Source organism: Cervus canadensis, chromosome 18, assembly GCF_019320065.1.
Source record: "Cervus canadensis isolate Bull #8, Minnesota chromosome 18, ASM1932006v1, whole genome shotgun sequence".
NCBI lineage: Eukaryota > Metazoa > Chordata > Mammalia > Artiodactyla > Cervidae > Cervus > Cervus canadensis.
The window spans coordinates 26,901,068-26,926,665 of NC_057403.1; the positions used below are offsets into that span (position 1 = coordinate 26,901,068).

The window sequence follows — 25,598 nt, forward strand, 5'->3', positions numbered from 1 at the left end:
ATATGTAAATTATATCTCAAATAAGCTGTTAGAAGTTGGGCAGAGAACCAAAGTTTTTGCTGTTGTGGGGCTTACATTTGGTAGGAGGGGGTGTCTTTGAGAGGGATTGAGTAGGGGGACAATAATAAAGACACAAATGATACAGAGGCCAAGAGCCCCTGGAGGAAACAGTGCAAGCACAGGGAACAGGCTGGGGGCCACTGGTAGCAGGTTCATAGCACAAGCGACGAGGGTAACCAGAAGATGCTGGGGGCAGGCTCTGCGGGGCCGCAGGGAGGAGCTGAAATCTCCCCTAAGTGGAAGAGGTACAAGTAACTGGAAGAGGTGGCCCAGCGGCAGTAGGTGCTCTGGTGCGGTGGGAGGGAGCGTAGTTGTCGCTTTATGGGAGGCGTCACCTGTGCTGGAGTTCAGGCTTTGACCAAGATTCTCTGGTGTCCCCACTGCACAGAGAGCAAACTTGTTTCTGGCTTCAGTGGAGCCTCTGGCCAGTGGCTTCATTTCTTTGGCCTGTTTCCATCTTTGTTTGTTATTGCTGTTGTTTAGTAGCTAAGTCGTGTCGAACTCTTTGCAACCTCATGGACTGTAGCCCACCAGGCTTCTCTGTCCGTGGGATTGTCCAGGCAAGAATACTGGAGTGGGTTGCCATTGCCTACTCCATGGGATTTTCCCGACCCAGGGATTGTACCTGCATCTCCTGCATTGGCATGCAGGTTCTTTACCACTGAGCCACCAGGAAAGCCCCCCATCTTTATAAACAGGGATAATAAAACTGTCTTTGGAGGGCTGTTACAAGCATTCACTCACTCAGCAAATATTTACTGCAAGCCTACTATGTGCTTGGCTCTCTTCTAATTGCTGGGGTTATATCAGCAAATGAAACAAGAATTCTTGCCCTTGTAGACATTTGTTTTTCTTGGCCACACCATGCAGCATACAAGATCTTAGTTCCCTGACCAGGGAATCCAACGTACTCCCCTTGTAGTGGAAGCACAGAATCTTAACCTCTGGACCATTAGGGAAGTTCCCCCTTGTAGACATTTATGCATGAAAAGATAACTTGTGTAAACCACAAGTGCAAGTCAGGCACGTAGCTACCAGTTCTTTTGCTTCTATGTGCTCACATCTTCGTCATCATTAGAGGAATAAGTCTGCTTCCTTCACCTTGTCTCAGAGCAGACGCCCACGTGTGTGTCTCTCTTGGCCGCTGTCCTCTGCCCACTCTCTCTTGGGTTCAGAGTGTTACCACTCACCTTCACAAGAGGGACTACAAGGAAAGGCATTAACCCCGATACCTCTGAGTTTTCCAGACGTTCCCTGACCTTTTGGGGTCCTCCTCAAAGCATCATATCTTATGTCCACCGTTCCACTGCTGTAAGGTCTTGGGCAAATTTCTTAACCCCGAGAAATGAAGATGATGATCGTACCTGGTTCCAGGACCATAGCAAACTCATGCAGCACCTTAGTGCAAATTAGGAAAAGGCACGCCCTGCGGAGCGCAGCCCTGCACCAGGGAGTGTGCGCTGCTGGACAAAGTGAGTAGCGTCTTTGTTCAAATTAGAGTAAGTCACTCCTTCTCCTGGGTGGGAGCAGCCCCACACCAGGCACGTGGCTTGGTGAGCAAAGCGCATTCTGGAACTCAGTCAGCGTTTGCCCCTTTGCCTGACTCCCTTGTGCAGTGAGCTGCCTGCTCATCCGTACAGCAGCTGCATGGCTAAATCAAAGGATTGTGGGAGGATGAAATGAGACAACACTTGCAAAACTCTTGACGTGGTGACCGTCAGGTATCTTTGCGACTATTTCTGGTGTTGCTAGTATTTTCCCTTCCCCCTGCCCAAGCATCTATTGCCTACCAGCTTCCGGTTCACAGTTCTAATGCTGCCCCCTTGTGAGCCCTATAGGGTATCACAGTGTCATGGTCTTGCCTCCTGCTTCTTGTTGAGAAATTTAAATGATTTTGGAGTGACATCTCCCCAAACGTACCATCAGAGTGGCACTGCCTGTGGCTTAGAAACAGACGTCCTTCCTCCTCCTCCACACGGCACGCTGGCCACTGAGGCAGTCAAGATTCGAGGAGAGGAGAGACAGGGGAGGTGGGAAGTCCTGTGTGCCGGGGGCAGCTTACCTTCCTCCTGCCATCTGGCTCCAGGCCTCCATCCTTCTCTCCGACTGCATTGCTGTCTTCTTCTAGGCTCAGTTCTTCCTACAAGTGGCTCCAGGGATGCTCCCAGGTGAGGCCGCCCTGCCTTTCCCTGAGAGTGGCCCTCGCCAGGAGCCTGGAGAAGCAGCCAGGCTCTCCTGCTCCCTGCCCCTTTCCCCCTGGCAGTAGCTACTACTTCTGGGATGCCCCTGTGTTTGTTTTTGCCACACAGACTGTCCCCTGGCCAGGGCGCCCTCCCAAGTAGCCAGTCACCAAAGGGTTGAGCACCACGCTCCAAGCACCTGTGATGAGCCCCAGCTGCCGCCACTGGCCTCCGATTTCGGGGTGCAGGAAGCCAGCCACGTTGGAGGCGTTGTAGGGTCCTAAGCAGAGCAGCAGCGTGAGCAGGGCCCCACCAGCCACCCAGGCTGCCTTTAGCTTCCGCCTGTGGCTCAGGCCCGAGCGGGCCAGTGCCCGGAGGCAGCCCACGTAGCAGAAGGCCGTGATGACCAGGGGCAGAAAGAAGAGCAGGAGCGAGAGGCTGAAGCGAGCAGGGCCCGCCGATGCTGGGTCCCAGGCCTCCAGGCAGACCGGAGAGCCATTGACTGGTGTGCTGATGCCCAGGGAGCTGGTGGAATTGTCCAGCCAGCCCCCCGGGGCCTCCAGCCCAAAGACCAGCCCCAGGTGACAGAGGACGATGGCCCATATGGCCACACACACGCCCCAGGAGTACAGCGGCCTCCGGGCAGCTTGGTAGCCCAAAGGGAAGGCAGCTCCGAGGTAGCGGCCGACACTCAGGGCGGCCAGGAAGCCCCCGCCCGCATAGAGCGGAGCGAAGTGGACCAGGGCGAAGGCAGGACAGAGGGGGGCCGGCAGGGGCCAGGCGCCCCCAGCCAGGGCCTCCACTGCCTTCAGGGGCAGAGAGGTCGCCAGCAGGAGATCAGAGCAGCCCAGGTGGAGGGCATAGACCAGGCTGGGGGTGAGGCGCAGCCGGGCGTGGGACACGGCGCCTGCGACGGCCAGGGTGTTGAGTGGAAAGCCCAGCACGAAGGCGGCCACATAGAGGGCGAAGGAGAGCTGCGGGGGCAGGTCCATGGGACCCCTCGTGCACCCTACTCACTCCCTGATCTCAGATCTCCCGGGACCGGGGAACGGGGGCTCCTGGAGTCACAGACTCGTCTCAGCACCTCTCAAGGCGCGAGAAGCCGTCTAGTGAGATCGGTGGACAGATGGACGCCCCATAGAGAGAGGTGGCAGCTCTTTAGCAGTCAAGCCTGGATTCGAGCAGGGACACCTTGCTGTCAGCCCTCTGTTTTCTCTCCACCATGTGCCCCCTTAGAATGGAGCATGCGATCGCTGGTAACAGGGGGGAGATGGAACACAGGTGGGCAGGTCCCAGGAGAGACAGGACCTCCTGATTCCTGAGCCTCTGGGAAAACAAGGGGTGGAGAGAGTTCAGAACCAGAGTTAAGCCCGAGAGGATGTTTTTCTCAAGAGAGGAATCTATACCCCTGTGTTCATGCCCCTTTCCCAATTCCCTGGAAAGAGAGGGCCCTGCTCCCCTATAGCAGGCAGTGTGGGGCAGGTGGCAGCTCTCAGCTGAGGGAAGGAGAAGTCGGGGTATGGGGAAGGTGAAGATTGTGGTCATGGGCAGGAGAAGAGGGTCGCCTGAGGAGAGTCCAGGGGTAAGCCAAGTCCCCTTGGTGTAGGGGAATGACTTTAGCTGACTTCAGGGGTTCCCCCTGAGTGGAGGCATCTGGGGATTTGGGCAATCATTCTTGCTGGGATCTGGGGAATCATTCTTACAGGGAGAGAAGCCATAGAAAGAGGGACTCACCTCCTGGTGCTGCCAGATGTCTGAGGCTCAGGAGTCCCCCGAGGGAGGGTGGCCACGATGGGCAGTGAGCCGGAAGGGAGAGAAGGGCGGGGTGGCAGGGCCATTAGCCTGAAGCACTCACAGCCTGGATGAGCAGCTAATGGACCATCTCTGAAGGAGGTGAGGGTCCAAGGTGATGTGAACACAGGAAGGGGAGAGGTTAGAAGTGTGGGCTTTCATTGGGTGGAGGGAGGTGTGGCTGGCCAGCATCGTTAAAGAGCAGGGTGGGTGGGGTACAACCAGAACACAGTTTTATTCTCCCCTGCCCCCACCAGTCTGTTCAAACCTGGCCTGGGGGCTAAGTCTTCTCTACTCTTGGATGAGCTTGTAGAGAGGGCCAGGCTCACTCTCAGAGACTAAAAATGTCCCTCTGGTCACCATAGCATCTCCACTTGGCAGGTAGTAGGTGGGATAATGTGGGATAATGAGATCATCATGCCTAGTTGGAGCTTCCGCTCTCCCTATACCTGATAACAGGCCCATCCTCCCTCTCACCTCCCCTCTTGCCTGACGACCGTGGTTGCTTTTTTTAATATATATATATATATATATATATTTTTTTTTTTTTTTTTGGCTGTGCTGGATTTTAGTTGCAGCATGCAGGATCTAGTTCCCTGATCAGGGTTTGAACCTGGGTGCCCTGCATTGGAAGCATGGAGTCTTAGCCACTGGACCACCAGGGAAGTCCCCGATAGTGGTTATTGATCCTCCCCGTGTCGGCAGGAGTAGGAAGAGCAGAGACCAGGAGCAAGCAAAGTTGAGATGGATGGCACTGAAGTACCGGGCGGTGGTCCGCCCTGCCCCTCTCTGAGCTGCACTGATGGCAGAGGGGACCCCTCCTGGGGGCACTTGTAGGGACACTGGGTGCCGCGTGCCTCCATCTGGCTGCTTACCTTTCATCTCAGCCTCTGAGAACTCGGTCGTTCACTTCCCTGTTGGTGTCATCCTCCCTACGTACCTGCTTAGTCATTTCAGTTGTGTCCGACTCTTCGCGACCCCATGGACTGTAGGCCACCAGGCTCCTCTGTCCATGGGATTCTCCAGGCAAGAATACTGGAATGGGCTGCCATTCCCTTCTCCAGGGGGACTTCCTGACCTGGGGATTGAACTCGCATCTCCCTGCATCTCCTTCATTGCAGACGGGCTCTTTTACCCACTGAGCCACCTGGGAAGCCCCATCCTCCCTAAGTGAGATTTAAATGGCCCTAGGCTGTCTCTGTGATCCTGTCTCTCTGTCTTTGACTGAGCAAGGTGTCTGTCTATCCGTCTCTCTCTCCTGTGTGAGACTGACAGTACGGCCTCTCTGGACTTCAGCTTTCTTGAGCGTGTGTGTCAGTCACCAGGCCACTATGTCCTTCTCGAATTCCACGTCACCCAGAATAAGCTTCTCCAAGTGGCTCCCTGAAAGTGCTTCCCATCAGGCTTCAATTGCGGGCAGCATGAGAGTCTCAGAGAATCCACAGCTCCCTCCGAAGAAATGGTCATATTTCTCTTTGAATCTCAGGTTCTCTGTCACCTCCCTCCCAAGTCCTGCCTATGTCATCCAGCACCTCCCCTGGGATATAGAAGAACTCACCACCTGCTGTTTAGGGTTTTGTCTTTTGGAAACACTCAGAAACTGACAGGGCTGGGGGGAAAAAAATCAACAGAAGGGCCATTTTACCTGTTGCGATGAGTGTTTGGGAGATGAACAAAGCTGGGTGCCAAGGGAGACCACGGGTCTTCAAGCCCTTCTCCACTGGCTCTCCCACCCGGCAGTTCAGGTGTCTGCCAAGCATCACATCTCAGAGACGCCCCTGGTCCCTGCATCCTATGGGCCCTGCCTCTGCTCCAGCCCCTCTGCTGTCATTCTCTGTTTATTCCAAGCACCTGAAACTCTGTGACATCAGATTCGCCAGCTCCTCTGCTAAAATGTACGGCTTCCCTGGTGGCTCAGTGGTAAAGAATCTTCCTGCCAATGCAGGAGATGCAGGCTCCATCCCTGGGTAGGGAAGATCTCCTGGAGAAGGAAATGGCAACCCACTCCTGTATTCTTGCCTGGAGAATCCCATGGACAGAGGAGCCTGGTGGGCTACAGTTCATGGGCTCCCAAAAGAGTCAGACATGGCTTAGTGACTAAACAGCAACAACTGCTAGAATGTTGGCCGGTGAGGGCATACGCAGCAGGGACTCACTGAGTCAGATGAATGGTCTATTGTCTGGGCTCGGGGAGGACGGTGAGGTCTGGGGCTGGATGTGGGGCTGCCTGTGTCCTGGCCCCAGCGCTGCCCACTCTCTGCTGTGCATGTCTCATTGGGGCCTGATGACAGCTACATCTCTCGGGCAATTGGTCATGAAGAAGGTTGGTATCAGCAGTGAGGCACGGGGACAGGATGGAAATCACCTGCTGGTTGCCAGGGAACCCCGTACCAGGCCACTTCAGGCTGCCGTCAGCTCCTTGGGCATCTAAAACCCTCTGGCCGGCTAGACCAGAGACCCCTAAGATTAGGACCATGCTCTATCTTCTTTTGGTATCCCAATAACTGGTTCTGTGCTGGATGCAGTGACAGGTGTTCAGTAGGTAAATGGTTGAATGGGTTCAGTGATTCTGGCTCCCCAGCCCTTCCCCTCTCATTTCAACAGTCCTCAAAGCCTTCTCTAGAAAAGCATATGGTGCTCACAAGAGGTCAAACCAGGGAATTCCATGGCAGTCCTGTGGTTAGGACTCAGCACTCTCACTGTGAGAGCCCCGGAACTGAGTTGCCCCAAGTCACATGGTGTGGCCAATAAAGAAAGAAAAAAAAGGAAGAAGTCAAACCAGGGACAAGAAGATGGGGAAATCAGCGCCCCACTCCTCAGGTATCCCAAGGACGACCTTGCAGAGAGCATCTGGTGTTGGTCAGGGGGGAAAGGTGGGGGCAGGAAAGGAAGATGATGCCTTCAGAGCACCCATCACAGGGCAGGAATTTGCTGGGCATCTTGCTGATTGATGAACCACACCTTCCTGCCCTGAAGGAGAATGGGCTTTGGCCCCTTGGCAGAAGTGGAACGGATAGAGAGAACAGATGGAGAAGCAGAGGGCAAGTTGGCCAGGGGACATACTAGAAAATGAGTGCGGGTAAACGAAGGTAGAAAGAGTGAGGGGTCCCTTCAGGTCTTCGAGAAGGCATGCAGCTGTGGGTTGCGAAAGAACTCAGCAGGGTCACTTTTTGAGAAGTGCTGTGAGTAATGAGTTGGCTTCCCCTTTTCACAGTCTTCAAGAAATGCAAATCAGATAGGAATTTGATTTTTAGGGACTTTTGGCTGCTCTGTTAGCCTTCTTATAATATGACATAAGATTATAGCTCATTTCCTATCTTGAACCACCTGCATCTTCTTTTTAACAGATGAAGAAACTGAGGCTCAGAGAAGCCAGTGAACTCTGCCCAAGCTCACTTGGCTGGTCAAGTGGAAGAGTCAAGACCCAGACTCTGTCTGTGATGCCAGTGGACTCTCGGCAACCAGAAGATGGGCTGTCCAGTCTGGTGATTTGATCATGATCTTTCCCCTCTTCCCAAGCCCCAGGATGCCCGCCCCATCTCCCTGTCCCCACTCAGACTCTGCAGACTGGAAATCACTCACTGGCTCTTGGACGCGATGTCTGAGTCAGGTTTATTGTGCAGCTCTGTGTCTGTTACATGTGTCTCCACATCAGTGTATGTCTCAGACCCCGAGACCTCCAAGGACAGGGGCCGCAGCAGCATCATCCACTACGTGGAATGCCTCCTAGAAGAGGAACCGGCCCAGGGCAGTGCCTCTCTCTACCTCGTTTCTACTCCTCATTTCCCGGGCTTTGTCCCAGAGGCAAAAATTAGGCATTATATTAGTGAGTGCAGTTATTAGAGCAGGGGTCACTTGTCAAAGGAACAGGGTGAGAGAGAAATAAAAATAATGACCAGCTGATCCCAGCGGGGACACAGCCATCTAGGGGATGGGGTTTGGGAGGGGGCAGATGGTGGCTCAGATGGTAAAGGTTCCGCCTGCAATGCAGCAGACCCAGGTTCAATTCCTGGGTTGGGGAGATCCCCTGGAGAAGGGCATGACAACCCACTCCAGTGTTCTTGCCCAGAGAATCCCATGGATAGAGGAGCCTGGCGGGCTACAGTCCATGGGGTCACAAAGAGTTGGACACGACTGAGTGACTAACAGACCACACACACACAGGTGGTGACAGATGGCTGGGGAGGGTCAGGGGGAAGATGTGTACAGTTCAGGGTAAGTATGTAGATGAGATGCTGGGAGGAAAGGACCAGGAACAAACCCTTTCAAGGGTTACCAGTGCTAAGAAGGGAGACCGTGTCTGGGCCACGTACAAAGTTCTCTGCACCAGCTGGGTTGCAATAACCGTGCATGAGTGCGTGCACATGTATAATGCCCCAGCAGAGCAGTGGGGGCTGAGAAGGTTTTGGCCCATCAGTGCTTGAGGGTCACGTATTCCACTCCTTCCTGGGCCAGCGCCCGCTTCCCATTCCCAAAGTGGACCAGCTCCGAGTAATGAATGCCCTCATCGTCTAGGACCTCCGGAGTCACGTTCTCATAGTCGGCCTGAGGAAGCCACAGTGTGGTGAGCAGCCTCCCACTGCCCCTTCCCTCCCGGCTCCCCCCACCCCCACCCTGGGGTCCAAGGGCCCAAGACGAAGCCCTCTTGTCTGGAAACTGGCCACAGCCAACCTCTGTAACTGGGAGGCGCCTGCCTGGGCTCTGACCATGCCGGGGCCTGGGCAGCCCTCCCCACTGCTCAGCCTCTGCCACCACGGAGCCCACCTGGGTCCTTCCCATCTGGGACTCAGGGGTGAGGCCAGGTCCCCCCTCCGCCCACCTCCCACAGCCCTGCCTCTCACCACTTGACGGTTCTGCACCACAGCATAGGTGACGCTGTCATCCCTGCTTGGGGGAATTTCCCTCATCTCTGAGCTCTCTGCGTCTCTGAGAGGGAAGGCAGATCGATAACCATAGGTGAAGACTTTTGCATGCCATTTGCTCCTTTTTCCAACTGCCCCAGCCCCTAAGAGCACCCCCAGCCTCTCAAGCGCCCTGTGTGTGATGTCCATTGTTCAGAGCAGGAGCTCAGGTGTCCACCTAGTGACCGTATGTGTGTATGTTTCATGAAGCCTCAACCTTGGTGAGGGAGACTGGCCCCAGCTTGAAGGCATAGATCCAGTTCCCTCGACCATTCTCCAGGGGATTGTTATAGAGCTGGAATGAGAAGATGAAGCAAAGAGGAAGGCAAGACGGGAGCCCTACCCCATAGCCCTCCCAGGGTGCAGGTGACACCTCCCTGGTACCTAAGTCTCTGTGTATCAGTCTCGCCAAGAGGAAAGCTCAAGGTAGCATAGCTGACTGCATCTTCCATCACCGGGTTGTAGCACCCCAGGGAGTGGGGGCGTTCAGCTTGGGGGGTCCTTCTAGCCTGAGAGAAAGACAAAATTTCAGCTCTTACCACTCCTCTCCCCATCCTAGCTCCCCCACCCACCCCCACAGTACTCTATCTCCCATGTCCACTGTGTTTCTTTTTAAAGATTTTTTTTTCATGTGGACCATCCTTTTTAAAGTCTTTATTGAATTTGTTACAATATCGCTTCTGGCTTATGTTGCGGTTTGTTGGTCCTGTGGCATGTGGGATCCTAGCTACCTGACCAAGGATGGAACTCAACATGCCCTGAACTGGAAGGCGAAGTCTTAACCCCTGGACCACCAGGAAAGTTCTTTTTTATTTTTTTAATTGACACATAGTTGATTTTCCACTTTGCTTCTTTCTTGACTTCAAGACCTGCCCTGCAGTTCCTCTTTCTGCCCTCCTACCTTTATATTCCTCACAAAGAAGCTCTGTCCACTGGAACTTTCCTGAAGGCCCTGCTGTCTCTGAATCCTCTTCCAGCTGAGAAATAAAGACGTGATCAGGGAGGACAAAGGGCCTGGGGAGAGTGCCCTGAGGACCTGGCATGTTGGGGGCTGCAGGGCTGAGTGACCAGGGACCCACCCAATGGGATGGGGGAGGCAAAGCAAAGGAGGCGGGCGGTGGGAGGCACTCACTTCCGCTGAAGCTTGACTCCCCAGATGGCCAGAAGGAAGATGGCCAGGCAGAACCCCACTCCCAAGGCCGCACGTCTGCTGATGGTGGCAGCGCTGTCTGATGGAGAAGGGAGGTCCGTCAGTGGATGACACAGCCTCAGTCGGGGAGCAGGCCTGCTCCGCCATTTGCCTGGGAGGCATCCTCGGCTTCTCTCTGCGGGGCCACTGTCCTTCTAGCCTGCGAGACTCCTCCACGCCCTGGGCATGTGACTCAGAAAAAGAGGGAGAAGCCGGCCCTGCCCTCTGAACATCTCATTAGAAGGGAAGTGCAGTCACTTTTCAAGAGGAGTGCCTGCTCTGTGACAGACTTGGGCACACGAAGAGCACGTGACCCTCATAAATGGTACCGTCTCATCAGAAGGCCTCTTGAGAGTGAGCGTGTGCTAGGTCACTTCAATTGTGTTCAACTCTTTGCGACCCCATGGACTGTAGCCCTCCAGGCTCCTCTGTCCATGGGATTCTCCGGGCAAGAATACTGGACTGGGTTGCCATGCCCTCCTCCAGGGGATATTCCTGACCCAGGGATCTTGCATTTCCTGCATAGCACCACCTGGGAAGCCCCAAGGGCCACTTGGCTTTACTTAAAGTCACTTGTCCTTCAACCCAGTGAGTCCAGGAGAGAACCTAGCCTACAATTCTCCTTGTGGGTGTGCCCGGAGCAGGAGACTGTGTCCAGCCTTGAGGAGGGCACTGGGCACATAGTTTTTCAACACTGCACCCTGAGGAAAAGAAGCAGGTCTCAGGGTGTCTGCAGAGGGAAGACCTAGGGAACGTGGTTTTAAGCTAGTTTTCTGAATGGCATCCTCAGATTGTCTCCCTTTAGCCAATGAGTGGTGATGATCCTGTAAATTTAAATTTAGAGGCTCTAATTACTAATCTGAAAAAACACAATAAGTAAATATTTCCCCCTATGTTTCCAGATTCTTCAGACACCTATTTACGCACAAATCTAGAACAATCTCCAAGTGCTGTTATTACATGGAAAGTGAAAGTGTTAGCCGCTCAGTCGTGTTAGACTTTTTGAGACCCCACAGACTGTAGGCCGCTTGGCCTCTCTGTCCATGGAATTCTCCACATAGGAGTACTGGAGTGGGTTGCCATTATCTTCTCCCAGGGATCTTCCTGGCCCAGGCATCGAACCTGGGTCTCCAGGATTGCAGGCAGATTCCTTACCATCTGAGCCACCAGGGAAGCCCCCATTACATGAAGAAAGGAAAATTCAAGGCAATGTGTGAGCTCTTTCACCATCTAAGTGACAAAGAAGGGTGTATGGACACGGGTCTCTAGAGGCCTATTGTGCACGAACAGAATATTTCTGCAAGGAGACATACCCAGCCAACAGTGAAAGCCTTGAGGGAGGAGAGGAGGCAGAGTTCTCAGGGAGCAAAAAAGGAGAAGTGACTGTTCCTTCCACTATTTACCCTTTCATGCTGTTTCTTTTTTTTTTTTTTTTTTACCATGTACTTACATTGTCTTTAAAAACAAAAAACACTAAAAAAAAAAAAAAAAATCAAAAGATAGAAACAAGCAGCCTATCAAGGGTGAGACACAGAGGGAGGGGCAGAGAGAGGGAACCAGTAGGAGCTCAGGGTGTCTGGAAGGAGAGGGGCAAGCAGAGAGGCAGTCATCCTGGAGTCTGCAGAGACTGAGCAGGAAAAGGAAGATGGAAGAGCTGTGTGTGGAGCAGGGGGGCCCTGCAGGAGAGGGAGGGTGGGCAGGGCAGGGTCAGGGATGTGGTCTGAACACACAGCAACACAGCCAAGGAGGAAACCCCAGGAGTGGCCAGGGCCCGAGAAGAAGAAGAAGGGGCCCTTACAGTAGACAGTGAGGGTGGTGGGGGGCGACTGGCTCTGGCCCAGACGGTTGGCCCCCCGGCACCAGTAGCTGCCTGAGTGCTGCAGCTTCACGGGCTCCAACCTCAGCGTCTGACCGTAATGGTGGAGGTCTTGGTTATTCCCATCAAACCAGTTGTAGTGGGAGGGGGCAGGGTTGGCGTCGCTCTCACAGGTCAGGACTGCCATCTTCCCCTCCACCACACCGTCTTTCGGGCTGATGGACACACGCAGCCTCCTGGGAGCATCTGCAGGACAAGCAAAGTCAGGATTCAGGTCTCTGGTCCTCTGCCCATCTCTGCCTCCTGCTCCAGCCACTCACAGAGCACTCGGAGCTCGCAGGCCTCAGATGAGGTCTGTCCAATGGAGTTGTTGACCAAGCAGTGGTAGGTTCCCGAATCTTCTGGAGAGATGGGGTCAAAGGTAAGTGTCTTCTGTTTCTTCAGAAGGCTTCCATCTTTCTTCCAGAAGAAGTGGACATCCTCGGGATGGCTACTTGAGAACTCACACCGGAGGAAGACCTGATCCCCAGATCGGACCTCTGTATGAGGGCTGATCTGGATGTTGACGTCCTTGGGAGCATCTGGAAAGCAAAGACCTCAGACTAATCTCTGGGGTCCCTTTCCCTCCTTCTGTCCTTCTGTCCCCAGGACTCCCTCTCCCCTTGGCTCTGAGGCCTGACTCTCATCCCTCAGTTCTCAGTGAGGACTGTGGTCCAGGCTTCAGGCTCCTCACTCTTAGAACCTCGTTATCCCAACTGGCCCACCCCCCAGTTCCCCCGGGCCTGGGGCACTCACAGTGGACGTTCAGGTTGACAGAGGGAGACCACGAACACCACTGGTTACAGGCTTCGCATTTGACTGGCGCTGCGTCCCACGTGACTTTTCGAATCGTCAGCTTCTCCTGTGATGTTTGGTCCTGGGAGCCTGGGCTGTTCCAGTTATATCGAGTAACTCTGGGGTTACTGGAATTGAAGGTGCAGGACAGGGTCACACTGTCTCCTTCTCGAATCGGTGTGGGGTTTTGAATCACCGTGGTGACCCCCTTGGGGGGATCTGGGAGAAAACCAGAGAGATGGATGAAGAAAAGACAGCCACCTCTAATATCAGTATCTGTTCCTTCCAGCTTCCTCTCTGCTCTCCCCATGCCCTGCATTGACGCAGTTTATCAGTCAGCTGAGGGAAGGCTTGAGCTTCCCTCTTGCCCTGGCCATTTGGCCTGGTTGTGGTTAGAGGCAGGGTGGTGCAGTGGTTAAGAGCACAGTTCTGGGCAGAGTACGTACGTGTGGTGCTGAGCAAGGAGGGGCTGCTGTTTGTGGATCTCTGCATGGGTCTGGGGACTGTCAAGGCTTGGTCACATAGCAAGGGCGTTCATTTAAAAAAGAAAAGCATAGCTCTGGAGCCAGACTGCTGGATCCTGCCACTTGGAAGCTGCAGGCCTGAGTTTACTCATCTGTCAGATGGGGTCCTGTGAGTAGCTAACCTTGTGGAACCATTGTGAGGATGGAGTGAGAGGAGGCCATTAGAGCCACATGGCAGGTGGTAAACACATTGCTGCTACTAGTGTAAACCATATCCGTTGTCTAGATTCCAGGATTTGGATATCCAGTGTATTTGGCCCATACTATGACACCCCAGGGTCCAAGGATCAAATCCAGGAACTCTCTTTGTCCTGGGCTCTGCTCAGTGACAAGACTCACTGGTGCTAAACAGGGCCAGATGACAGAGAGGTAACAAGGCATTTTGCCCCAGTTCTCGAAAACTTCAGGACCCTTCCAGGGACTCAGCCACTGCTTAGCGACGCCCAGTCTCCATGTCCCTCATGGGACCCTGGCAGCTTGCCATTCATTCAGTCAACAAACATCCACTGAGCACCTCCCACGAGCCAGGCCCTGTTCTGGTGCTAAGGACACGACTGTGAACAATGGCACAACGCCCGCCTCCCAGAAGCTCATCTGTCAGGAGCCCCTGGTTTCCACTTGCTGTCCCTTCTCGGACTCTTCTATTTCCTCTGTGACTACTCACACTGGACGTCCAAGTCAGCTTCCTGGTCAACAGATCCAGGCCCAAGACTATTTTCTGCCAAGCAGGAGTACCTCCCAGCATGCTTGACGAGGACTTGAGGGATCTGGAAGGTCCTGCTGTTCTTTCCAAGCATTTCTTGGCCATTGAAGTACCAGGTATAATTAGCTGGAGGAGGGTTGGCTGCCGATATACAAGCCAGCTCTACTGTAACTCCTTCTTTAATTGACGAGGGGGAGATCTGAACCGAGGAAGGCTCTGGAGCATCTGGAAGAAGGGGTCGAGGTGGAGGGTGGGGTGAGCAGAGGCCTCTATGGGTCCCCTCCTGAGGGCTTGGGTGGCGCCCCTGCTGCCCCCAGCCTGCCCCTTTTGCAGCTCCCGGGAGGCTCACAGTGCACCTGGAGATCCACCGCATCTGACCGTTTTGTGCCCACTTCGTTGGAGACCTGGCACGTGTACTGCCCGCTCATCGTCCTGGTCACTTCGGGCAGAGTGACTGTTGTCCCCTGCTCCTTCAGTCGAGTCCTGTCCTTGAACCAGGACACAGTCCCGTGCGGCGGGTTGCTGCCCATGACCTGGCACCTCATGGTCACAGACTCTCCCTCTGGGACGGTGGCTTCTTCGGGGATGACCTGGATCTTCAACTTTGGTGCATCTGGAGGAGCAGAGGACAGTGCAGAAGGGGTAGGGAATTCTCCGAGGGTGTTAAGTGCTGAGAAGTTGCAGCCCTTTTATTCTGATAAAGTAGCAGCCTACACAGGACGAGAGTCTGGAGCCAATCCTTGTTGCCCTTGTCAACAAAGGTGGGCTGGTCCAAGCACCAGGGGACTGTCACAGTCTCCCAAGTCATCTCTCTGTTCCCTCCAACCCCAGTCCCCAAAGCTCTGGTCTCTGCCAGCAGCCAGCAGCATTCCCAGGACGATCCATCAGAGCTTGCCACTCCCCTGCTTGAAGCCGTTCGGTGGATTCCACACTTAGAGAAAAACCCAAACCCCTCACTGCAGCCCCTGAGATCTAGTGTCCCAGTCCCTCTCGGCCTTCCTTTCCTACCATTGGGCCCCTTGGACACCTTGCCAAGGTTGAGAGCCCCTTGCTCTGATGCAGACATGCCAAGTTCCTACCTCAAGGTCTTGGACTTGTTCTTCCCTCTCCCTGGAATGCTCTTCTTACAAAGATACTGTATGCCCACCTCAGTCCCTCCCTTCACTGAGTCTCAGCTTCCTTCACTGAGTTCAGCCTCCACCCTTCACTCTCTCTGTCCCAGCCCTGATTTCCTCTTACTTTTTCCCTTTTTAAATATTTATTTATTTGACTGAGTTGGGACTTAGTTGCAGGACATGGGTCATCGTTGCATCATGTGGGATCTTTTGTTGCAGCACATGGACTCTCTAGTTGTGGAGCACGGACTCTCTAGTTGCAGCACATGGACTTTCTGGTTTTGGCACATGAGCTTAGCTGCTCTCCACCATGTGGGATCTTAGTTCCCTGACTAGAGACTGAACCCATGCCCCCTGCATTGCAAGGCAGGGTCTTAACCACTGGACCACCAAGGAAGTCCCTATTTTTTCTTAACTACACTTAGTACCACCTACAATTATGTTCTGTATTCCCCTGATTATCTATTTGCTCTCCTGTCCCCCACTGCAATGCTAGTTCCACATGGGCAAGAACTTTGTTCACTGCTCTATGCCTGGCAGCCATAATATGGCTTAGCGCCTGTAGGTTCACAATAAATATTTATTGAATGAATGAATGAGGCTCCAGTAATGATGTGAAAAAAATTCTTCACCCCATCCCCCCAGGGGAACAAAAAACCCTTAGCCAAGTGATCCCCAAATCATGTCATGGCTTGAGGATAGATTAAATTATTTTATTCTGTTTGACTGGCATGTGTGCGTGCTCAGTTGCTTTAGTCGTGTCCAACTCTTTGTGACCCCATGGACTGTAGCCTGTCAGGCTCCTCTGTCCAGGGGGATTCTCCAGGTAAGAATTCTGGAGTGGATTGCCATGCCCTCCTCCAGGAGATCTTCCCGACCCAGGGATCAAAGCTGCGTCTCTTATGTCTCCTGCTTGGCCAGGTGGGTTCTTTACCGTAAGAGCCACCTGGGAAGCAGATGCTAACATGAATCCGTACCCTGAAACACCAGCACTGATGATGGGAAAGATAGAGGAGGTGCCGCAGCTCTGCCTGGACCATTCCCATCTGCGGGAGCCCACAGACCCATCACGCTTCCTTCTCTGAGCTCCCATGCCCCTTCGAGGGGGTGAAGAGATGACAGGACCCTCGTCCCTCCCACAGGAGCATTGGGGAGACTCACACTTCACTTCCAGCAACACTGTTTTCTCCGAGAGTAGCCACTTTTTCATGGGGTCCCAGAGCTGGCAGGTCAGGTTCTTGCCATCGTGAGTCCAGTTGGGCTGGAAATGGAGGCTGCTCTGGGTGGTGACTGTCTCAGTGGAGAGGATGGTAGAAGTGGTCACAGTCCCCTCCAGGGACCACCGCAGATGGATCTGGTAATCATGGCAGGCGAAATTCAGGGAGCAGGTGGCAGTGACTTCCTGGTCCTCCCGGATTTCCTGAGGGAGCTCTATGTGGGGTTGAGGAGCCCTCTCTGCAAAAGAGCAGGGACTCAGTGGGAGAAGGAGAGGGTGGGATGATTTGAGAGAGTAGCCCTGAAGCATATACACTGCCATATATAAAATGGATAACCCGTGTGCGTTTGGTGTGTGAAGCAGGGCACCCACAGCAATGCTCTTTGTACAACCTGGGCAGATAGGGAGGGGAGGGAGGTGGGAGGGGGGTTCAGGATGGAGGGGACGCCTGTATACCTGTGACCAGTTCATACTGATGTGTGGCAAAAACCATCACAATATTGTAAAGTAATTATCCTCCAATTAAATACATTTTTAAAAATAAAAGAAATATTAATCTTATCTAAAAACATCTTCATAGAAAATCCAAAATAATGTTTGATCACATTCCAGCCTGCTGTAGCCCAGCCATATCTACACACAAATTAACCATCACAGGAGTGACAGATGAAGGCACTGCAGTTCTTTCTGTGGTGATGAAAATGTTCTAAAATTGACTGTGGTAATGGTTGAACATGTCTATAAATAACACTAAAAAACACTGAACTGAACACTTTTAGTAGGTGAGTTGTATTAGACATATCTCAATAAAACCTTTCTTAAAAAAGGAAAAACAAAAAGAGCAGGGACCATGCTGGAAGCCTGAGAGATGGACCCACTTTCGACACCCTGCCCCACATAACCCATCAGGAATCCCCGGCCACTTCGTCCACCTCTCTCTGGGCCTGCCTTTCTCTGCTCAGCCGAAATACCCTCTGAAAGGGCTTGTGAAAGCTGATCCTCCTGCGGAATTGTGTCTTATGTTTTGTGCTTACTTCAGTCACACTCCCTGGTGTTTGCCTTATCAGTGTGTACTCTCCTTTAGTGGAGAGGCCTGTTGTGCAGCCAGTCTCTGCTGTCCCTGGGGCTGGGCCACCCTCATGATGCCTCAGAGATGCTGTGGCACCTCTCACCCCGAACATAGGGCTGCAGAGAACCACCCACCAAATCCACAGGCTGTGGAACAGAGTGAGCATGCCGTCTGGGGTGGGGGCCCCACACCTGTGTTCGTACCCTATCCGTGTGTCAGGTAGCCGCAAAGGGCTAATTAGAATTAATCCCTCACATTAACGCATTAGGAGGTTTCCCTTGAAAATTCAGATCTCCATGTTCTCTGGAAAAATCAGGCAACCTGGAAGCCAGATTCTAGAATGTACAGGAGCTGAGTGTCAGGCAGTCTGCTCAAGGAGGGGTGAACGCTCACACTCCAGTTTGCCATGGGTACCACAGGGCCCTTCAGCCACCCTGGTGACCCTCTGGCATCCCCGTCTGGCCTCTGCAGGCAGCCCAGTTTGTGATCAGTCCCAGGAGTCGGATGTTTCCCCACCATCCTGCCTGCTGAGACAAAGGGACCCATCCTCAGGGCCTTACCAGAGATGCTGAGGTTTAGAGACGCCATCCATTTGTCAGTCCTCGACATCACCCTCAGCCCCAGAAGACCGCTGTCATCGACTCTGACAGGATTGATGAGGAGCGTACAGTTGTTTCTGCGGTTTCCCAGGAATCGTACCCTTTCCTGACTGGAGGTAGACTCCTCAGTTGTCAGGTTCTTAGAATAGAGGACGGTCCCAACGTAGTTCTTGGCCGTCTTGTTATATGTAAAATTGTGGTACACAGTCAGGTTATCTAGGATGTGTCCACTACCCTTTAGCGAACTGTATGTGCAAGGGATCCAGACGCAGGCTCCATCCCAGGCATAGAGGGTCTTAGGATGCTTAAACGTCCAGGCATTATAAGTTGAGTCAGAGAAAACCAAATATCCTGGAACCCACCAAAGTGGACAGAAAACATTACTGAGGGACACTGAGAACTTTCAAAGGAATAAAGAATTTCCCCTGACTCTAGAGGCCAGGAGGGAGAGGGAGAGGTGTGTGTGTATACACACACACACACACACACACACACACACACACACACACACACACACATGAGCGTCCCTGGTGGCTCAGATGGTAAAGAATCTGCCTGCGTTGCGGGAGACCCAGGTTCAAGCCCTACATTGGGAAGATCCCCTGGATATGCACGTGCATGCGTGCTAAGTTGCTTCAGTCACGTCCGACTCCTTGTGACCCCATGGACTGTAGCCTGACAGGCTCCTCTGTCTATGCGGATCCTCCAGGCAGGAATACTGGAGTGAGTTGTCATGACCTCCTCCAGGGGATCTTCCAACCCAGGGATCGAACCCGCGTCTCTTATGTCTCCTGCCTTGGCAAGCATGTTCTTTACCACTAACGCCACCTTGGAAGCCCAAACACACACACACACAGATATATATATATATATACACACACATATATACACACTGCCTGTCTCCACCCTGCCCCACATTTACTCTTCTCTGCCCCTGTCTTTCCTCCTCCTCCGGCTCCCACCATCAGCCCAGACCCAAGGACCCACCGAGACCGCCATCCTTACCAAGAAGCAGGAGCGAAGGGCCAAGGAGATGCATGGTGCTGTGTCTAGGCAGGAGCCTGGGCCAGGAAGAGTTTGTCTTTGAGCCACCTAGTCGCTGACATCTTCCAGACAGCTCTTCTTCGCACCTACGCCAACCCCTTTTCCCTGATCCCAGGAGGACAGTGACTGGTTGCACAGCAGGATAGGGAATTCTAGAAGCTCATGGGCCTTTTCGGGATATGCCATGCCTCTCCCATCAGCCCAACACCATGTAGGACTAGCATTTCTTCCTTTCTTCCAGACCATCCATCCATCCAATCAACCATCCATCCAAACTTCTATAAACTTGCTGGCCAGCTCTTAAACTTTGAGCGGCACCAAACTGCTGAGCACTTCAAATGCCAGGCCCTAGGTGACTTGGAGCTTACCTTGGGGAAACCAAGGAAGGGTTTCACATGGGAAAGAGACAAGGCCAAACTCTGATTTTAAAGACCAGGAGAAGAAAAAAAAAAACAACAACTCTAAAGCCAGTCATTAAGTATGATGCCAGGAGAGCATTTAGATGGATCTGAGAGGACTCAGGAGAATGTGGTCCAAGGGACCACTCAGAGCACCACCCCCCCTGCCCTGTACCCTGGGCTCAGTAGGAAACTAATCAACCAGGTGGGGACACCAGCCTTGAGTAAAGGCCATGCCTATCTCAGTTCCAGTCAAGTGGGAACGTGAGCCCAGCACTGCCCTATCTTCTACTGTTTTAAAAGCAGCAAGAAGCCAGAGTTTCGTGTCTTGCTTTGAAAAAAAACAAAACAAATAAATACAACTCTGGTCAAACAAAACCTGTCTGTGGGCTAGAGGTAGTCCAAGGGCCACCCATGTGCAACCGCTGCCTGTGTGTGTGTACACACGCACACGCATGCAATGAGCTGGACAGCTAACTCACTAGACTTTTACATAGAGTTACATTTACATAGAGTTAAATTTAAGTCCCAATTTGCATGGTTGCGCCCTTCAGGCCTGTCCCTGGGGGGAGGGGGGTGGGCACCAGGACGGGCCAACAGAGTGTGTCTCCTGTCTCAGCCCAGACCTTCGTCTCCTCCCACCCCCTCCCTGCCCAGCCAACAGTTCCCACACATCAGCGCCCCTGCCCCCAACAGCTCTGGCTATTTATCTCCTCCGGTTGCATGGCTTAGGCTAAGGACTGTTGGATGTCCACGACCAGCGTGGGGAAAGCTAGGCTGCTGGCTGAAAGGAAGAAAGGGACCTGTTCCCAGGCCCAGAAGTCATGCTGGTCTGGCTCCGGGCATGGATGGGGTAGACATTCCACGCAGGGACCATATAGCTCTGCAGGTGTTAATCACATTACAGAGAAAAAAGTTTTCAAGGTCATATCCATCTGAGAGAAGCCGGATTAAAAAAATGTGAAATGGGATTCTTTAGCATAGACCTTTTCAGGCCCTTTGACCAACTGTATATGCCTTGTGAATTTCCCAGCATGGAGTTCAGAGTACAGCACAAGACCCCAACTTCTTTAGCCAGGGGAACTATTTTACACCCTTTAGTCCCAGGGTCAGTGTTCCAAGGGGTGCACTTTGGGCCCCCTTTGGGTTTCCACAAGGGCTGTGGCCAGGGCCAGCGTCCATTCCTTGTGGCAAAGACTAGCCTCCAGGGGTTGGGCCAGGGTGCCCCTCTGCCAGCAGCCACCAGGCACTCCTTCATTAGGGACTGGCTGGAGGATACCAGGCCATTGGGAGAGGGGCACTTCTCAGAGCAAGGCTGCATGCTTACCCCCAGGGAGCTTCAGGCGGTTTCTGGGGCACAAGGAGTGGGCCCCGGGCCTGCGATTGGAAAGCTGCTGAGGTGGGATGGTGCAGGGAGGCTGGGGACAGCCGGCACTGTGCGCAAAGGCTCCAGACCTGTGCTCTGCTCAACACCAGCCCACATAGAGCCTCGCAAGACCTCAGAGCTGGCCTCCCTGTGTCCACTCTCCCCTCCTGGGCACCCCGTGAGGGCAGGGCACCCTCATGCTCTCAGAAGACTCGCCAGAGACATGCTCAGAGACAGGGCACTACTACCTGTTGTCACACTGGCAGGCGAAGGGAAGAGAGTCCCCTCTGTGCTCCCAGCCCCCGAAATTTGTGCCGGCTTTCAGCAGCTGCTCCATGCATGCTTGTCAAATACAAAAGAGAACAAAATAGTTTTTACCTCTTTCCTCATGTGTCTTCACTCTTCAGGGACCCTGGCAGCATCTAAGAGTGAAAGGGGAAGCACAGCGGAGTCACCAGTGACCTATTTTCACTCTTCTTGGCCACGCCCCCGGCCCCAGCTCCCTGTGACAGCAACGCCACTTCTGGATATTTCTCTGAAGGAAACACAACGCTAACTCAAAAGGATATTGGCATCCCAGTGTTCCCTGCAGACATGGAAGCAACCTAAGTGTCCATCGATGGAAGTGTGGATAAAGAATATGTACACAAAGGAATATTTTTCAGCCATGAAAGAAGAGTATCTTGCTATTTGCTACCACATGGATGGGACTGGAGGAAATTAATGCTAAGTGAAATAAGTCAGAGAAAGACAAATACTGTATGATCTCACTTACAAGTGGAATCTTTAGAAAATGAAAATGAACTCATAGATACAAAAAACAGGTTGGTGGTTGCCAGAGACAGGGAGTAGGGGGTGGGCCAAAAGGGTGGAGGTGGGTTAAAGGTACAAACTTCTGGTTATAAAATAAATAAATAAATCCTAGGGATGTAAGTTATAGCATGGTGACTATAGTTACTATTGTTGTATTGAATATTTGACAGTTGCTAAGACAGTAAATCTTAAAAAGTTCTAATCACAAGAAGAAAAATTGTAACTATTTATGCTGATGAATGTTAACCAGACTTATTGTGGTGATTGTTTTGCAGTAGATATAAATACTGAATCATTACATTACACACCTGAAACTAACAGAATGTTATATGTTGATTATATCTCAATTTTAAAAAGAAGATAGGAGTGGCTATAATACAGGTGGCTCAGTAGTAAAGAATCTGCCTGCAATTCAGGAGGCCCAGGTTCAACTCCTGGGTCGGGAAGATTCCCTGGAGGAGGGCATGGCGACCCCTTCCAGTATTCTTGCCTGGAGAATCCCATGGACCAAGGAACCTGGTGGGCGATAGTTCATAGGGTCGCAGAGAGTTGGACACAACTGAAGCCATCTAAGCAGCAACAGCATAGTAGATTTCAGAACAAAGAAAATCACCCAAGACAGAGAAGGATATTATGCAATAAGGAAAGGGTTGATCCACCAAAACATAGCACTCTAAATGTGTAAGTACCAAACAGCAGAGCTACAGAACATGTGAAGCAAAATTCAATAGAAGTGAAAGAATAGACAATCCACAATTATAGTTGGAAACTTCAACACTGATCCGCAACAACTGATAGAAGAACTAGACAAAAACCAGCAAAGGACAACACCATCAACCAAAAACATCATCAACAAACAGTATCTAGCTGACATTCACAGACTACTACTCCAGCCCAAGACAACAAAATACACTTTATTTTCAAGTGAGCATAGAATGTATACCAAGATCAACCAAATTTAGGGCCATAAAACAAGCCTCAAAAAATTTGAAATAATTGAAATCACATACAGTATATGCTTTAACCACAATGGAATCAAACTAGAAATCAAAAACAGAATCATCCCCAAACACCTGAAAACCAAACAGCCACTTCTAAATAACCTATGGGTCAAAGGGAACATCTCAAGGGAAATTTAATAATGCATTGAACTGAAAGAAAATGAAAATAGAAGGTATCAAACTTTGTGGGGCACAACTTTGTGGGACACAAACTTTGTGGGACAACAAGGGAGAAATTTATGGCACTGAATGTTTTCATGAAAAAAGTAAGTCTTCAGAGTTCCCTGGTAGTCCGGTGGTTAGGACTTGGTACTTTCACTGCAAAGAGCCAGGGTTTAATTCCTGGTTGGGGAATTAAGTTCCTGCAAGCCAAAAAAGAAGTAAGCCTCAAATCAATAACATAAGATTCTGTATCTAGAAACTAGACAAATAAGAGCAAAACAAATCTAAAACAGGCATAAGGAAAGAGATAATAAATATAAAAGCAGAAATCAATGAAATTGAAAACAGAAAAATAATAGAGGAAATGAAATACATGATTCACTGAAAAGATCAAGAAAATTGATGGATTTCTAGCAAGACTGACAAAAAGAGAGAGAAATTGTTAATATAGAAAGTGAAACAGAATATTTCTACATACCCTGCAGATGTCAAAAAGATAATAAGAGAATATCATGAAAAATTCTATCTACTTAGAGTGAATGGATCAATTCCTCAAAAAGTACAAGCTAAAAAAAAAAAAAAAGTACAAGTTACCACAACTCAATCAATAATTTGAATCAGATAATTTGAATAGCCCTGTAACTACTAAAGTAATTTAAAATGTGAAAAACGAGCGTTCAGGTCAATATGGTTTAATGGAGAATACTATCCATCATTTAAAGAAGAATTAACACCAATTCTACATAATCTATTTTGTAGAAAATGGTAGAGAGAATGCTTTCCAACTCATCTATGAAGCCAGTATTACCCTGAAATCAAATCAAAACAAAAAAGACAAATATAACACAAAACACAGAGACTCTCTTGGGACTCTGTGGGGTCCTCACAGAGTCTGGGGACCCTCCCAGAGGACTCCACAGGACTGGAAAAGGTCAGTTTTCATTTCAATCCCAAAGAGGGGCAATGCCAAAGAATGTTCAAACTACCGCAAAATTGCACTCATCTCACAAGCTAGCAAAGCAATGCTCAACATTCTCCAAGCCAGGCTTCAATAATACATGAACCATGAACTTCCAGATGTTCAAGCTGGTTTTAGAAAAGGCAGAGGAACCAGAGATCGAATTGACAACATCCATTGGATAACAGAAAAAGCGAGAGAATTCCAGAAAAACATCTACTTCTGCTTTATTGATTACACCAAAGTCTTTGCCTGTGTAGATCACAACAAACTGGAAAATTCTGAAAGAGATGGGAATACCAGACCACCTGATCTGCCTCTTGAGAAATCTGTATGCAGGTCAAGAAGCAACAGTCAGAATCGGACATGGAATAACAAAATGGTTCCAAACTGGGAAAGGAGTGCATCAAGGCTGTTATTGCCACCCTGCTTATTTAACTCATATGCAGAGTACATCATGCGAAATGCTGGGCTGGATGAAGCACAAGCTGGAATCAAGATTGTCAGGAGAAATACGAACAAACTCAGCTACACAGATGACACCACCCTTATGGCAGAAAGTGAAGAGGAACTCTTGAGTGAAGAGCTTCTTGATGAAAGTGAAAGAGGAGAGTGAAAAAGCTGGCTTAAAACTCAACATTTGAAAAACCAAGATCATGGCATCCGGTCCCATCACTTCATGACAAATGGTTGGGGAAACAATCGAAACAGTGAAAGACTTTCTTTTTCTTGGGCTCCAAAATCACTGCAGATGGTGACTGTAGCCATGAAATTAAGATGCTTGCTCCTTGGAAGAAAAGCTTTGACCAATCTAGACAGTATGCTAAAAAGCAGAGACATTACTTTGCCAACAAAGTTCCATCTAGTCAAAACTGTGGTTTTTTTAGTAGTCATGTATGGATGTGAGGGTTGGACTATAAAGAAAGCTGAGCGCCAAAGAATTGATGCTTTTGAACTATGGTGTTGGAGAAGACTCTTGAGAGTCCCTTGGACTGCAAGGAGATCAAACCAGTCAACCCTAAAGGAAATCAGTCCTGAATATTCATTGGAAGGACTGACGCTGAAGCTGAAACTCCAATACTTTGGCCACCTGATGGGAAGAACTGACTCATTGGAAAAGACTCTGATTCTGGGAAAGATTGAAGGCAGAAGGAAAAGGGGATGACAGAGGATGAGATGGTTGGATGGCATCACCGACTCGATGGACATGAGTTTGAGCAAGCTGTGGGAGTTGGTGATGGACAGGGAAGCCTGGCATGCTGCAGTCCATGGGGTCACAAAGAGCCGGACACAACTGAGCAACTGAACTGAACTGAACTGATAGTATGAAAAAGAAAACTACAGACCAATATTCTTCATGAAAATGGATGCAAAAGTCCTTAACAAAATGTTAGCAGATAGAATTCAGCAATATATCAAAAGAATTATACAACTATAACCATGTAGGGGTTATTCCAGGGATGCAAGTCTGGTTCAATATTTGAAAGTTAGTCAATGTAATCTCACATTAATGGGACAAAGAAGAAAACTCACATGAGCATATAAATTGTTGCAGAAAAAGCATTTGGCAAAATTCATCACCCTTTTATGATAAAAACTCTCTGAAAACTAAGAATAAAAATTTTTCAGCTTGATTATCTACAACTAACCTACAAAACATACTTAATTCTTAACAGTGTTAATACTCTCTCCTTCTAAGCTTGGTAACAAGGCAAGAATGTTCACTCTCAATTACTCCTATTCAGTATAGTACTGGAAGTTCTAGACAGCATAAGAAGATAAAGCAAGGCAATAAAAAGCATATAGATCTGAAAGGAAGAAATAAAATATATTCACAGATAACATAAAGGTCTGTGTAG

At 50.8% G+C, this 25,598-nt stretch overlaps 2 protein-coding genes across 6 annotated transcripts; both read right to left on the minus strand.

Moving 5' to 3' along the window:
- Positions 1–2,329: 2,329 nt before the first annotated feature.
- Positions 2,330–3,232, minus strand: FFAR1 (free fatty acid receptor 1). The gene has a single exon (XM_043437475.1). The coding sequence runs from the start codon at positions 3,230–3,232 to the stop codon at positions 2,330–2,332; it is 903 nt and encodes a 300-aa protein (XP_043293410.1).
- Positions 3,233–7,625: 4,393 nt separating this feature from the next.
- CD22 (CD22 molecule) lies at positions 7,626–21,232 on the minus strand. 5 transcript variants are annotated; one of them, XM_043437265.1, is made up of 14 exons: positions 21,184–21,232; positions 19,003–19,058; positions 17,959–18,348; positions 16,275–16,568; positions 14,348–14,611; positions 13,960–14,223; positions 12,733–12,990; positions 12,258–12,518; positions 11,920–12,183; positions 10,065–10,161; positions 9,834–9,909; positions 9,317–9,441; positions 8,873–8,957; positions 7,626–8,576 (listed from the first exon to the last, which is right to left on the minus strand). In XM_043437265.1, the coding sequence occupies exons 2-14, from the start codon at positions 19,034–19,036 to the stop codon at positions 8,445–8,447; spliced, it is 2,544 nt and encodes an 847-aa protein (XP_043293200.1). In that variant the 5' UTR covers positions 19,037–19,058; positions 21,184–21,232; the 3' UTR covers positions 7,626–8,444. The 5 variants fall into 5 exon arrangements, with proteins under 5 accessions (XP_043293200.1, XP_043293198.1, XP_043293199.1 ...); XM_043437263.1 differs by having other exon boundaries at positions 19,003–19,146; positions 21,184–21,228; XM_043437264.1 differs by having other exon boundaries at positions 19,003–19,167; positions 21,184–21,216.
- Positions 21,233–25,598: the final 4,366 nt, after the last annotated feature.

What these genes read in the sequence shown, in the direction of transcription:
- FFAR1 (XM_043437475.1), bottom strand. Translation starts at nt 3,232, where the DNA reads ATGGACCTGCCCCCGCAGCTCTCCTTCGCCCTCTATGTGGCCGCCTTC.
- CD22 (XM_043437265.1), bottom strand. Translation starts at nt 19,036, where the DNA reads ATGCATCTCCTTGGCCCTTCGCTCCTGCTTCTTG. An exon ending in TGTCAACCTGAACGTCCACT is followed by an intron (nt 12,519 to 12,732) that starts GTGAGTGCCCCA and finishes TTTGCTTTCCAG; the next exon opens with ATGCTCCCAAGGACGTCAAC. An exon ending in CTGCGAGCTCCGAGTGCTCT is followed by an intron (nt 12,184 to 12,257) that starts GTGAGTGGCTGG and finishes CTTGTCCTGCAG; the next exon opens with ATGCTCCCAGGAGGCTGCGT.